The following is a 15,398-nucleotide window of genomic DNA, read 5'->3' as shown; positions in this document are numbered from 1 at the left end:
CCACTCTGACACTAACTTACCTCAGAGGACTGCTGTCATGTCTGCTGGCCATGTATCACCGCGTCTGGATAACTGCAGCCTAGAATATTCTGTTCAGCTAGAGGTGGCGGATGTGAGGGGAAAATAGAGGCGAGGATGGTGAATTACCAGGGGCAAATTGCCACACTGATTGCAAAGGCGTGCCACCCACTGATGATTTGCATAAATAAATATTCAGTAATTATGTTGAGACCTTGTGCACAGAAGAAGTTTCTGCAAATATCTTCCTGTCACACGTGGAACTAGAAATCTCTGTGTGAGAAATGCTTAAAACATAACCCACACTGGAGCTCTTTCCTGTCCTGACAGGCGTTTAAGGATGGCTATAAATTACTTTAAACTGTACCACAGTATTTGGATTTTTTTTCATTGTGTTTTCCTTCACTTTCTGAGTCTTTTTACTTCACACTACACCTGTAAAAAGTAAAGCCATAAAATATTTAAAAGGCTTCTGGTTCACCTCAGGCGTCAGCGCGAAGATCTAACATCTGAAACCTGTGAACGTCTGTTTTCTTTTCCAATAAAAAAAATGCTATGTTTTGGTATTTCTCAAAGTCAGATGAATAATTTGCCAAATTCATGTTATTACTCGTGATTTACAGCAAATTGATGACATGCCAAAAAAGAGTGCTGGGAGTAAAATAAAACAGTAAAGTTGTGGGCTGGAAAACAGGCTCAACAAGGATAGGTCTTAACATTGTGGCTGATGTTGGGGATCAGGTGTTTTTTTTCTTCAGTAAGGAAACGTGGCACACAGGAATGTGTACATACAGGTGCACAAAATATGGAGAACATCCTACCTAACTGCCCCACCCCAGTCACAGAGTCACTAAAAGCTTTATGGTGATATTGAATGGAAATTGAAGCAGCCAGAGCCTTTCGTATGTTTTTCTGAGGATAAAACAGACACCTGTTGTTCCCTGACGATCTCCTCCTCTCCTCCTGTCAGCGCCTCTCGGCAGCACCACTTCTCTCCCTCTAGCCGTTTAGTAACAGTTCTCAGATGAGTCCTGAAGCAATAATTAATGCTCAGAGAACTCTTCTCACAATCACACACATTTGGGAAAATAATAAACTTTTTTCTTTGATATAACAAAATAAATAAATAAAACAATGCAGACAAAGCGGCAATATTCTCTATGGAGAGTGAATGTGAGTTTCATATCTATCTATCTGTCTGTCTGTCTCCTGGGATCTGCTGGAGCCACTCACTGCCCCGAGTGGCCCGTTTACCACGAGGACCACCGCTGCCTTCACCCTGCACTCCTTCTTTAGCTCCTCTCTCAGGCTTTGGTATTTCTCAAGCTTCCCTTGTTCCATCTTCCTGGTGTTGCTTGGTACTTGGTATAGCTACATCAATCACTACAGCTGTCTTCCTCTGCTTGTCCAGCACAACTCTGTGCAATTGGTTAGCCATCAGCAGTTTGTCTGTCTGTATCTGGAAGGTCCACAGGATCTTATCTCAGTGATCCCATTTTGACCTTGGAATTTCTAGACCATAATCAGCACGGATGTTCTGGCAGCTACTTGGTTATGGCATTCCATGTGTGCCCTGTCTGCTAGCATCAGTCTGGCTTCTTTATTTAGCTCCAACAGATCTTCTGCTTGTTTATTTCATTTTGGAGATACTGCGTCTGTGATAAGTAGCTGAGTTTGGGAGAGACACGTATAGTTAGATCTATACGTAAACACTGATAGAATCTTTGTAAATTTTACCTCTGTACATCACCACAGTGTATTTTAATTATACAGCCTTTCAGCATCAAATGAAGGGTTTATGAAAATTACAATGAACTGCTTAGAAATTACAGACATTTCACCTATTTTTAGAGTTTCAAACATGTTAAACATCATTTTTAAGACTTGATTCAGACATGAAAATCCTTTGTGGTCAATGACTGCCTGAAGTCAAGAACCCATGGACATCATCAACTGCTGAGTTTCCTCTGTTGAGATGCCCTGCCAGGCCTTTACTGCAGGCGCCTTCAGCTGCTGCATGTTCCTCTATGCTGTTGCATGCTGGGGGAGCAGGCTGAGGGTCGCAGATGCCAACAGACTTAATAAACTGATCCGTAAGGCCAGCAATGTTGTGGGGATGGAGCTGGACTCCCTCAAGGTGGTGTCGGAGAGGCGGATGCTGTCCAAGATAAAGACAATGTTGGATAACACCTCCCACCCACTCCATGACATGTTGGTCAGTCACAGGAGCTCGTTCAGTGAGAGACTGAGATTACCGAAAAGCACCACTGAACGACACAGGAAATCATTCCTGCCTGTGGCCATCTCCCTGTACAACGCATCCACTTAACACACTGTTTGCTGCTACAGCTACACGTTTCTTTTCCAAATATTTATTTATAAGTGACTTATGTATGTATGTATGTATATATATGTATATATTGTACTATTCTTAGTTAGCGTATTGTCTGTCTTGTCTTAATGTTGGTTTAAAATGGAGCACTGTAACAAAAAATAATTTCCCCCAGGGATCAATAAAGTATTCTGATTCTGATTCTGATTCTGATGTTTGTGGGTCTCTCTGCCTTCAGCTTTGCACCCTTATTGCTAAAGGCGTCTCTTGCTTGTGGATGATGGTACACCTACCTCGTTGAGAGTATTCTTCACCTGGTTAGATGTTAAGCACTGAGGTACTGTTGCTATCTTGCAGTTTGTTGTTTGTTTTATTCGCTCCAGTGTCCAATTACGGTCGCAGCAGATGGCCCCGCCCCTCCATGAGCCTGGTTCTGCCGGAGGTTTCTTCCTGTTAAAAGAGAGTCTTTCCTTCCCGTTGTCGCCAAAGTGCTTGTTCATAGGAGGTCATATGATTGTTGGGGGTTTTTTCTCAATACATGAATGTATGTGTGTGAATGTGTGTGTGAATGGATGACTGGATGTGTAAAGTGCTTTGGGGTCCTTAGGGACTAGTAAAGCACTATACAAATACAGGCCATTTACCATTTATGTATTATTGTAGGGTCTACCTTACAATATAAAGCACCTTGAGGCAACTGAATTGAATTGAATTGAGCAACTGTCAGTGTGTTATACATCCTTAGTTCATCTTCATGGAGTAAATGAGTTAGGAAGTGGCAGTGGACGGGCAATCAAGCCATTGATGTCTCTTTAACTCGTATGTTCATAAGTAATGAATTTTAAAACAGGCTCCTATTTTCATGTCCGCATGTGTAAGTAAACAACTTTAGCTTAGTCACTCAGTCTTCTATTGCTGTTTCTGTCTACTACAACAGATAGAAAGAAAATGATTTATTTTAACCAGCACAGTAGAGGTAGCTTCAGGCTGCACGGTGGCATCGTAAAGGGAAATAACATCGAAGACAGGAAGTAGTAGAACGCATTCATCTTCTGTGGAAAGTTAAGAAAACATTTGCCAGAAGCAACACACAGCTTAGAAAATTAGATTGAAATTGAGACCATACTACTTGCATTATAGGATTTCATCTGGGAATTAATATTCAGTATTTACAGCACTCACAACAACAGAGTGGTTTGCATGTGTTATAGCTAATCCACTCCTTTGGACCAGACCCAATCACTGAATTAAACTGTAGCACAGAGGTCAGTTTTGGTCCTGTGTTTTTGTCCATTTAATACATAACCATAGATATTTCGTGCTTACTGACAGACTTATTAGGTCAAGATTAAATGAAGGTGTAAATATCTTATGTCATTGTCTAGTGATACACCTAGCCCTGAAGACGAGGAAAAATTAAAATGAAATACTGAGCTGAGGGCCAAATACCAGCGTTCTGTAACTTTGGCGCAGATCTGTTTTACAGTCAGCAAATGTGGTTTTTCAAAATAAAAATCCACAGAGGCCACAGCCATGAATTCCAAGAGCATCAGTTATTAAAAACTCAACGGTACCTAATGTGGCAGTAACGAGAGCTGACACACTAACTGCAGATGACACTTTCTTCTGACAGTGGAAGCTCAAAGCAGGCAAAAATTATGCAAAACAGACTCATCACGTGTCACCTTCAGACCTGTGGCTACAGGGTCAACAACACATCAGATGTGTGAATGACGTGTTCTCCACACACATGCTGCACAAGGTTAACTGCAGCAGCTGCAGGGATTAGCTTTCCTGTTTAGTTTGTCACGTTTGATTTGAGTTCAAAATAAAATTTTGTGGAGTTATGGAAAAGATTATATAAAACTTGTCTCACAATGTGAAATACTTCCAAACCTTCAAATGTATTTCTGGCTGTAGGGCAGCTAATACTTTTTTCCCCCCGCTGCTGTAATTACATGGAGTCACACAGCCGGTTTCTCCCCACAGTTACCAAGTTTTTCTAATCAGATTGATTAAATCTGGTTTCAAGCCACGCATTAATCCCTGCTTCTGCTCCAGCACACTGGCATCCTGAGCATTCTTCCCTCTGACATTCACTTATTTTCCTTCTCATCTAAAGTACAATTATCACCAGAGAACGCAGACCCCTGTGGTAAATGAATTTCATATCAGCCATATCACAGTCATTAGATGCACTAATCAACTTGGTCATTTTCTGCTGTGATTACAACAGCCTCGTAATGTCCCTTTTATCCATGCTGGCTAGCGTCTTCATCCCTTCACCTTAGTCTTCTCTTCTTCCTCCGGCTCCTCAGGATTTGCAGTGAATCTTCAGGTGATCCTGGCGAACCCGCGGGCACAGTTCAAACGGCGAGGCTCCCAGCCGGGGATGCAGGAATCCGACTTCCTCAAGCAGATCACCAAGGTCACCGACTTGGAGCCCAAGGCGAACAACTGCACACGGGTCAGTAACCGGGCATGTCTGTGTCTGTTGCAACAAAATGAAAAGAATTTCATTAAGGCGAGGTGATGTGACAGAATTTAACACCTTCTACTGGGACCTGAAACACCCAGTAAAAACATGTTCAAATATGCTGAAGAGGACTTTCCTAGAAATGGAAAATTTCCTTTATACTCAAACTTAAAGCAAAGATGTTCTTTTTAAGACTAACGATTGTCCCATCAGACTTTTGACCAGAACTCAACAACTGTAGACATGTTGAAGTTGGCGACTGCAGTGAGCTTTATAATACACACACAGGTAGACGGTTTCACACAGAAACAATTTTATACATTTTCTTCATTGCTATTTTACATTTTCTTCTCACAGAATGGAGACGTTCCTATGTCAGTCCAGCTGCCTGCTGCAGTACAGTTGCTCACTTTACTCACTCATTTTTACCCTTAAGGTGTATTTCTCTGGTTTTGCATAACGCCAGTGAAAGTGTATTGGGCTCCAAGCACTGCCAAGCCTGAGATGCCTCCTACTCCTGCTAATTTGCTGCTATATTGTATGCGTAGACACTTACATGTAACCTGATCAGACACATTTTAAATGAAATGCAGAAAATGCAGTTCAGATGAAATTTGAATTCCATATTCAGACATTTTTACAAAATTAGCTGTGCAGTGTAGGATGAAGCTTGGCTGATTATACATAGGTGTTATATTTAATCCTGAAACCTGGCCCCTTGTGCAATTTTAAGTTAATGAGCTGATGTCAGGCACTGCCTTGAAAGAACGTGCAAAAATTGAAAATGATTCATCAAATGATTATGTATTAAAGAAACCTCTTTATACAACTTCCTGGTCCCCAAAAAAGTCCATTCAGTTAGATAAGGCAGTTCAACGTAGTTACCTAGTTACACAGCTGTTTTCGACCAGTTCAAATCCTGCCATAACCATTAGCTCACACTCCCATCGTAAGTAAAATGATATCACTAAGAGAGGGAAACTGGATTTATCCACTTAAGGCTGCGAGTTTTGCTTATGTCAGTGAAGACCTCTCTTAGTTCTTTTAGCCAAGACATTAATCCTAATATTGACCCTTGTTTTTTGGCCCGTCACCTTCAAGTTCAAATTGTTCCCTGAAATATGTCTCAAAAACCAGGTGTCTAGTCTTAATCTTTACTAAACTGCTAGAATACTGATAGACCGGACCTGATCTACAACGATCTACATTGGACCTGATCTACAACGATCTACAACGATCTACGTTGGACCTGATCTACAACGATCTACAACGATCTACATTGGACCTGATCTACAACGATCTACAACGATCTACGTTGGACCTGATCTACAATGTCCAAATGATAACAGTGCTATATATTTGATATAGCTGTGGTGTGTCAGTATCTGTATCTATTTAATTTTAACATTTATTTAATGCAGATTTCAATTTAACGGGGCCAAATAATCATTGATTAGAAGTGTTTTTAACATCCTGTGAGAGGACATTGTACTTGTTAAAGGCTGGAGAGATGCAGTTCTCACCAATGACACAAGAGGCTAAAGAAAAAATGAAGCATTTGGTGTTGCACAACTGTATCTGTGTGTCTCTACACCTTGAAGAAGGTGGAATCACAATCACTTTTAGGGAGCCCACTGGCTGTTTTCTCTTTCCGTCCTAAGTAAAAAAAAATTTTTAATGTTTTTCTTTTTTTTCTTATATGCACACAGGCTCAAGGTCACTGAGCAAACCTGAATTCTAACTCACACAATGCATTACATTCTTCTCCACTACAGATGGAAAGCAACTTTTATTTTTACTCCTATATAAATGTTTAAAGTCCAAACATTAAGCAGCTGTGCACATTTTGTGAAACTGAATGACAGGCCAACATGTCAGGAGCAAACACTAGTATATCTCAATATGCAGTTTGTAAATAGGCCACATTCAGCCAGAGTTATCAAACTGCAGTGACCTGCACACTGGAGGTGAATCGCACAGGCTAGTGCTTAATAAAAGCCCAATTTATTTATCCAATTTATCAGTTTTAATCTAGCATGTGCACATTTGTGTGTCTGGGGCACAAATACAGCCATAATGATAGTGACCATCACAGCAGTAACCATGGGGTATCCCCCTCCCCCTCTGCTATTGACAGCATGAGTCATGCTTTAAGCTAGTGGCACAGTCTAAACTTAGACACACACAGCCTGAATTGAATAGAAAGTGCGTTATAGCGCTATCAATTCTAGTTGTGTGCTTAGACAGCTTAGATCGATGCAGCTCATCTCAAATCGCCACAGCCCCTGTTGGCACCCGGTTTTATGAAGCCACTCATCCTCTTGACAACCATCACAGAGGCGCCTTAAAGGACTTTTTGTGACAAATGGATCCTATTATGTTTTTACCTTTCAAGGAATACATGAGCTTGAGCTCAACGTGCGATGCCTACAGCTGTTCCAAAAAGTACCAAGTCTGCAAGTGGCATTTACATGCTCTCTTTGTTTTGTTTTTTGGGTGCTTTTCTTATTAACGCCTTAGAGCCAGTTTGACTTTTTTAGCTCCAGACCAGTCAGCAGTGACCACTGGTTATCCATCACACCAGTGTTTGTTGTTTTTTCAGTGGATGAATTTGAGGATCAGTGACAGAAATCCTCAGATTCAAGAGTTATTTATTTGCAATAACTTCTATAGCTCTATCAATTTTACTCAAGTTTATTGATCATTTCTTCTGAGAAATACATCCTGATAATGCCCACTGGGACATTTCATCCGTACCCAATACATCAAAAGCTACTGGCTGTTCTGTAAAAATGGGTTGGGGTGTTTATGGTTTCCCAGAGAGAGGGTTTTAAAGGATTCTGGTGGCCCTGTGATCTTTGTCCTCCCGACACCTTCAGGTTTAAATTGATTTCTTAAATGTATCGAGTTGTCTATTCTTATTCTTTACTAAATTCCTAAAATGATTAATTAGACATTTGCTGAACTCCATCACATTTTCAGTGAGTTTTACCTTGTGAAGCTTCGTTGTTTTAAAATGTTTCTTTTAGTTGCGTCGTGAGGACATCATTGCTGTTGCCAGATTTTATTTTATTTTTTTGTCAACAGCGGAGCCTCAAAAGGATCCACAGTGTGGCCCAACAAACATAATTAGTTCATTAGTTTCTGCTGCTGTTGAAGCTGAAGACAGTGAGGCTGTTGCAGAAAATGAAAGAGGAGCGTAAAACTAAGCAATCTGATGGAAAACATGTTGTAATTATCACTGACTTAAAAAGGTTTTATAGAGAATGTAAAGGTAAGTAACACATTATTAAGTTCAATGACTATATTAGAGTTAATAACTTAATATTGATGTTGTACTACATAAGTGTTGCAATTACCTGAAAAATGCTGAATAAAAATAAGCAAAACAAAGAAACAAAATTAAAAACATCTCTAACATGTGTTTGTACAAGCTCAACTGAGTTTATTCAGAAAATGGGACAAAAACCACAGATGGGTCTGTAACTTTTGTGGGCGGGGATGAGGGGCGGAAAAACAATAGTGCTTTATCTTTTTCAGTTACACAGGTATCGCGCTGTATCGCTGATAGGGATGGGAATTGATAAGAATTTAGCAATTCTGATTCCATTATTGATATCAGTTAGCGATTCGATTCCTTATTGATTCTCTTATCAGTTGTCATTGGGTTCTCATTGTAGAATTCAAACCAGAGCAATTCTGCTTTATAAACGTGAACAGGTAGAAATAGAGGCTGCAGCCTCAGGATCTGGCTGCTGGGGTCGGCATCCACTCAGCGTTCACCTGGGGTCTTGGCTAGCTTAGCATTAGCCTGGTATCTCGACAGATGCTTGCAAAGAAGTGAAGTTGTGTTAGCAGCATAATCTGGTTGTTTCTGTCCTGGATGCAGTTTTCCACTTTACCATTTATCTCGTCCTTTTGTGCAATAAAAATAAATGCCCATATCCATCCTCTAGACCAGGGCTGGGGAGCTCCAGGCCTCAAGATGTCGCACTGGGTCAACACACCTGAATCACACCTGAAACTTCAAGACATGTTGAGGAGGTAATTTAGCCATTTAAATCAGCTGTGTTGGATCAAGGACAAACCTGTAGGACAGCGACACTCAAAGCCTGGAGTCCCCCAGCCCTGCTCTAGACTTTAGCTATTTTTCTATTTTCGAAAGGCAGGCAGACTAACAATTCCAAGGAATTGACTACTGGGAACCAATCTACGAGAACCGGTTCTCAGTTCCCATCCCTAATCACTGATGATTGCCTTGCAGTGTATCGAGTATCTCATAATATCGACATCATTATTATTATTGTTATTAAAAAAACCCAACTTTGTTATTGTGGGCAACATATTGTGTTTCTATTGTATCCCAGGTTACTCGGGATATGAACAATCCCACTGCTAGAGGAAATATGCACACACTCAGGTTAAGATTTTTAACCTGCAGTTAAGTGTAAAAGCACATAATTTTGAGGAAAAAAAATTGTAAATTACTTTTTACAGGAGGTATTTACGTCGACTGTTGCATTACTTTTAAAAAGCTTGGCGTAAGAAGCCTGCTGGAGAGAGAGATACTGATGCACCGATGTGTGGACTGGCTATCGGCCCGATACCGACTCAAATATAAATAAATTAATAATCAGTCAATCTGATATTATGACAATAGGATGATGTAGTCAACTGATCTCTATTGTCACATTATCCGATCAGTTTAAATAACAGTTTTCTTTGTTAATTACGCCACACATTAGCACACAGGTGTTAGTGAGAGTACACGGAGGAATCACAGCACAGAGTTCTCAGCATTTTGGAGTTTCACACCAGCAATGATAACATCTCTTCATGAATGCTGAAATAGTTTTTGATTTGATGACAAACTTTGGTCACAAGTGTTACACAACTAAAGCTCAGATGATGATGATGCCTCCCTGTTGGCTTTCCTCTCACCCACTCTCACTCTCATTATGTTTGGTGGGACTCTTGTTGGTAAGCTTTTAGTGCACTTTACTCTATTAATATTATTTCACTTCACCATTACAGCTTGTTACACACAACAGTGCCCAGATTTTCCTGCTACGAACCGATGATGGTACAACTCAAAGACTTGTTTACCAGTGGAGTACTTTAACTTCACTTTCTTTAAGGCTTGCATTCAAGTACTTTTTATTTTCAGAAAAAAATACCAAAGCTGCTGTTTTATCCGAAATAAGCAAATACAGAATTTAATCATTGTGGTTCAGTATATGTGTGTGCAGGTCACAGTGTTGGGTCCAAGTCCCTGATGGGTTATGGGTAAATGTTTCCTGCAGGGAATAGATAAAGATCCCCTGGAGCTGCTGGATCATCATTTACTGATGGCTGCGGCTGCTGCAGACAGCTCTGTGTTGAAACTATCATCATCATTATCAACCCCATTACACTAATGGAGGTGCCCTGCCGCTGATATTAATACAGGTTATTAGCAGCCCGTGACATCATCAGTCATCAGCCAGAGCAGCCCAGAAAGGACGATGTGGTATCAGCATTTATCACGTCAGCGTTACAATAGCAAAGGGATGTGACATCATCACTCATAAAGTCACTCATGTGAGGCTAAAACGCGAAACATCGCTCAGACAGTGCAGAACGCAGCGCGTCTCACACACTGTCACATCTGTCATATAGACACATCAGTAAAAAATGACAAGGCAACAACAAAGACTGTGGAATCTAAATCATGTTTAGTTTAAGTATATAAATAATACCTAGTGCTAAAAATCAAAAAGTAAAAGGTAAAAGCTTACTGGGTAATACAGTTTCTAATCAAAAGTATTTGTAAACATGCAGTTTGACTTTAAAAAACAACAAAACAAAAAAAACTAGACTGACATAAATCTTTGCATAAACTTTTTACACTGCCACCTCTGAAAAAGTTGAATATTAAGCACATAAGTATAATATAAAGAAAAATGTTGCCCTTTTTAGCTTGAGGTGAAACTGTGGAAACAGCAAATGCCGAAAGGTCTTATGGAATAAAATTCCAAGTCATAACAATCAGTTACACAGTAGCTACACTACTCTTCACTATTGAGCAGTGTAGCTTTCAATTTTGCTTCAGTTTTGGTCATGATTTTTATCAGGATCTGTCACTTTATCACACAAATTAAGTTCCTGTTCTGCTCATTAGATGTTACTTAAGCAACTTTGCATGATTCTGAAAGGCCCGTCTCTCTTTAGGTTTCGTTTAATTGGCTACTCCTCGTAAATAGAGGTTTAAACAGCAGCTAGCTGTTTTTTTGCCTTGTAGAGTTACATGAGGAGTTAAAGGTAAAAATATAGCAGGAATGACCTGTTGGCTTCGCACAAATACTGGAGACAATTCGTTTGGCTCTGTAGCAAGTTTGACAAATGTATCTACCTGCACATGAAATCTCACAGACACATAGAGCCACAGCGAGTGTCAACATTAAGTAGCAGAGGGGGCTGTTAATCAGTTTCAGCTGGTTTGGTGTCTTTGCGGGGAGACAATCCCAAAACAGGAATGGTTTTACAGTTGGAAAAACCTGTATTTTTCTTATTGGGTTTGCACACGTCTCAGGAGAGACTTTGACCACCTCTCTTTACAAACTAAATCCTTTATGCTTCTTGGCTGCTGTGTGGCAACTAGTAGCTTCAGCTTTTCCACAGATAAACTCTGAAATTACTCAGACTGTAAATGGTAACTGTCAGTATCTCAGTGTTTAAAAATTCAGTTTGGCTTTGTGAGGGAGTAATGCATCTGAGTGAGAAGCACACCCTATTTCAGGGCCTGTTTTTAGTATGAACTGTAATCATTTTGGGTCTACACCTTGTTCTTGGTTTTATTGGTTAAGACTGGTCTGAACTGGCATATTATTATTCATATTACTGGAAGATATTACTTTTACCAGCAGACACACCCTAACTCCAGCTCTGGGCACTTTGAGGACGGTATCTGGGATCAGACCATAGAACCTGAACGTCGACCTTGACAATGTAGGCCAGAAACGCTCATCTGACGGCTGGGTCAGTATCTGGAGACGACTGTCAGGAGCTGTAATGTAGTTAGATCGAGAGAGTAACGGCAACAGACAGCAGTGACAGGACAAGAAAGGAGGGGGATGGCGGGAACAGATGGAGACAGATGATAGCACAGGAGGGAAAGGAGCTCGAGGAGAGAGAAAGGATGAGGAGGGTAAAAGCCTATGCAGAGAAAAGAGGATACATAGATTGATTGAGGAAGATTTTAAAAAAGAAAGAAGACAGAATGACAGGGGACCCAGGGAGCTCTGGGGTGAAAGACTGCACTGCTGTCTATTTCATTACAAATGGCTCTCAGCTTTCTGCCAAACTTAATTTTAGTGGCATTAATGTGGCTAAACACATCTCTGACCACTTCTTGGTCTGGTTTTTGGTGACACAATCCTTAAAGCATCTTGAGTGCATTTACAAATTATGAATGCATTTTTCCTTTCTGTCGAGTGAGAGATATTTCAGATTCAATTGAATGTAATAACAGAGCCTGGAGAAGCTTATAGACACTGGAAGCAGCAAGTGAGGAAAGGTCTTAATAAATAAAATCCCAAGTCGTGACAATCAGGTAAATTCTCTCCAAAGATTTGGAATCACTGCTAAGCAGATTTGATTTCAGTTTAAATGAAGTTTAAACCATTAGACGAAACTGATGACGCTCATTTCCATCTTCACATATTTTATTCTTAGACTTAAAATTGAACACCATCTCTCTTTTAGCAATGGAAACTGAGCCTTTAGAGCAGCCTGAAGTCTGAGTTCTTCGCTCTGGGTCTGGATTATATTTACATAGGCTGACATGATTATTTGAAATTTCTTGGCCATTTTGGCCAGCAGTGTGCATATTACAGAGAAGAGAGAAGTAAAACATAATTTCAGATTCCATGTTGCTAAGTTGCAAATTGAGTTGCAAAACTGACATGCTTCTTTTTATTCATAGTGACTTTTGTAAAAAGCAGCCTTACTTTAATCCATCTGCAGTATGGTGCTGAATCCAAAATGAGTTCTCACTTTTTCCTTGCTGTGCCATGATTATCTTTTCAATCTGACTCTACTTCACTCTAGTGCTCCCTTCCTAGACTTTTGTCACAGGGAGTCTGAAGGAAATTTAAAATCATTGTTAGCGGAAGTGACCCAGTAAAATAATAATAATAATAATAATAACACCTAAATTGGTCTGTTTTATATTAGGTAAATCAAAGCTGTGTCCTTTCTGTACAGCAGGTTCTGAAATACTGTTTTGATATAAACCACTGACATCACAGAGGTATTTAAAAGTGTCGTTGGTTGCTGGAACCCTTTTTCTTAAAAATTTGTGTCACTGTTTCGATACCAAGAGCAAAAGCTCCTGTTTGAAGGAGCAATAATTAGCACATAAGACATCAGGAGATGGCACTTAAAGAAATGTGTGTTTATTTAACTGGATGTTGGATTTAGGGGCTTGGCCCCTTTGATAGGAGTCTGAATAGAGGCAGCTCACATCCACTAAATAGTCATTGAACTGGACCTTTCCACTGTGTTGGTGCCTTTTGTGGTATGAGCAATCCAAGAAGTTTGAAATTCCAGTGCATTATTAGTCCATTACTTAGCAATCTTCTATGTGGAGCAGTTCTTTTCAAGGACCAGAGTGTAGGGCCCAGTGCTGATTGGAAGACACACAAAGTGCTAACTCTTAATTCATGTAAATGGGAGGAACAGTAAGCCAGCCATCTGGCTCGCCATGCTGGCCCTCGCCTTGGGAGAAGACATATTGTCACTCATCTACGTGGATATAGCTTCCTTTCTGACTTTCAGAACTTTATTACCTGGAAGATTGAGCGTGCATCAAGACAAAAATTAGCAGGGAATTTAAAAGCCTGAAAATCACTTGGAATATGAAACTAAAACGTTGTAGGGGATACGCAGCGCGTGTGGATGATGAAACAGTGAATGAAGGAATGCCTATTTATACACAAACTGAAAGGGAATTGAATGCAGGGGGTAAATGAGATGCGCATGTACAGGACAGGACACAGAAATAAAAAAGAAGTGAGGTTAAAAAAACAAAAATAAAACAAACACAGAATGAGATAGAGGAGGGACAATGACACCAATCTATAAATTCAAGAAACTGGGAAACACCAAAATAATTTCTGAATTTATTCCTTGAAGAGCACAAAGCAAACAGAAACCAGAGGCTCAATAAGGAAACAACACAATAGAATAATGAGGAAATAAAAGTTGTAATTCAAAGTCTAAGTAAAAGAAAACAAAACCTAAGCAGAAACTTTGAAATGAAAACAAGACACGCTGAACTAAACATGAGCACAGGGAGAAAACACTAAGGCCAAAGCTAGAACCTAAATTTCACATCAGTTCAGTTTTATTTATATTTTTATCAAATCACAACAACAGTCACCTTGAGGCCCTTTTTAGAGTGGAATAAGGTAAAGACCCTACAATAATACAGAGAAAACCCCACCAATCAGTCATCACACATGAGAAAGCCCTTGGTGACAGTGGGAAGAAAAAAAACCTCCTTTTAATAGGAAGAAACCTACAGCACAACCAGGCTCAGTGAGGGGCAGACATATGAAGTAACCGGTTCAGGGCAAGAGGAGGAAGACAGGACAAAAGAGAGCCAGAGATGAATAACTAATGATTAAATGCAAAGTGGTGTATAAACACACACAGAGTGAAAAGAAGTGAGTGAAGAAGAAGCACTCAATGCATCACGGGAAGCCTCCAGCAGCCCAGGCTATCTGCAAGGCTGACGACAAGAACCAAAAACTCTCAAATGACATAAAAGGATACAAATCAAATATAGAATCAAACCACAACCCAATACTAATAAAAACGAAGAGCTCAAGAAAAAAGACACAACAAATAAACCTGAATACAAAAACTTGAAGAGCAATCTAAAACACAACGTCAAAGTACAAAAGTGAGATGAGCTAAATACAAATATCAAGCTCAATAAAACATAACTGAATAGATTTAAAATAGATTTAAAGAGTTAAAGGAAAATTCAGAAGGCTAAAGACAAGCAGGTTTGTGTGTCTGCATGATGCACCTGTGCATTTTATTTATGCAGCATGCTACTTAAGTATGATAAGTTAGCATCCAACTTTTAATCAAACTCCATCAAACATGATGGCAGCCAAACACTACTGTTAAATCCAAAACCAATGGGTGACATCACAGCCTCCGCTTTGCTCCAATTGTGATCTGAAGAGCTCTGAAAGGAAAAAGCCAAAAACATAATAGGTCCCCTTTAAGGTAAAAGTTCTGCTATATAAGTTCCTCTTGCTCATAGGTAGAAACAGGCCTTCCCCCACCATATGCTATTAAGGGGGAAAAAAGCACAGAGCTCTCTAACCTGAAAAAGCTTTTTTTGTCTCCGAGTTGCCTGAGGGTGGAAACGAAAGCTAGAGCAGGAAATAGGACTGAGGTAAAACCAGCAGTAAGGCCATGGGAGAGAAAGTGGACTTGATGAATGAGGAAAACAGAGAGCAAACTGGGGGGAAGAGAAGAGTATACGGGGAACAGGGAGCGCACTCTGGCTGCATA

General features: G+C 40.0%; 1 protein-coding gene across 1 annotated transcript in view; it reads left to right on the top strand.

The window, feature by feature from the left end:
• Positions 1 to 15,398, top strand: part of b3gat2 (beta-1,3-glucuronyltransferase 2 (glucuronosyltransferase S)) — a 64,006-nt gene that overhangs the window by 43,296 nt on the left and 5,312 nt on the right. The window contains exon 3 of the mRNA XM_004554613.5: positions 4,669 to 4,817. Within this exon, the coding sequence (XP_004554670.1) occupies positions 4,669 to 4,817 (149 nt within the window). The remainder of the gene's footprint in view (positions 1 to 4,668; positions 4,818 to 15,398) is intronic.

This window comes from Maylandia zebra, linkage group LG13 (assembly GCF_041146795.1).
Source record: "Maylandia zebra isolate NMK-2024a linkage group LG13, Mzebra_GT3a, whole genome shotgun sequence".
Lineage (NCBI taxonomy): Eukaryota > Metazoa > Chordata > Actinopteri > Cichliformes > Cichlidae > Maylandia > Maylandia zebra.
Note: the sequence above shows the minus strand (reverse complement) of the source record. Positions and strands in the feature narration are given on the sequence as shown.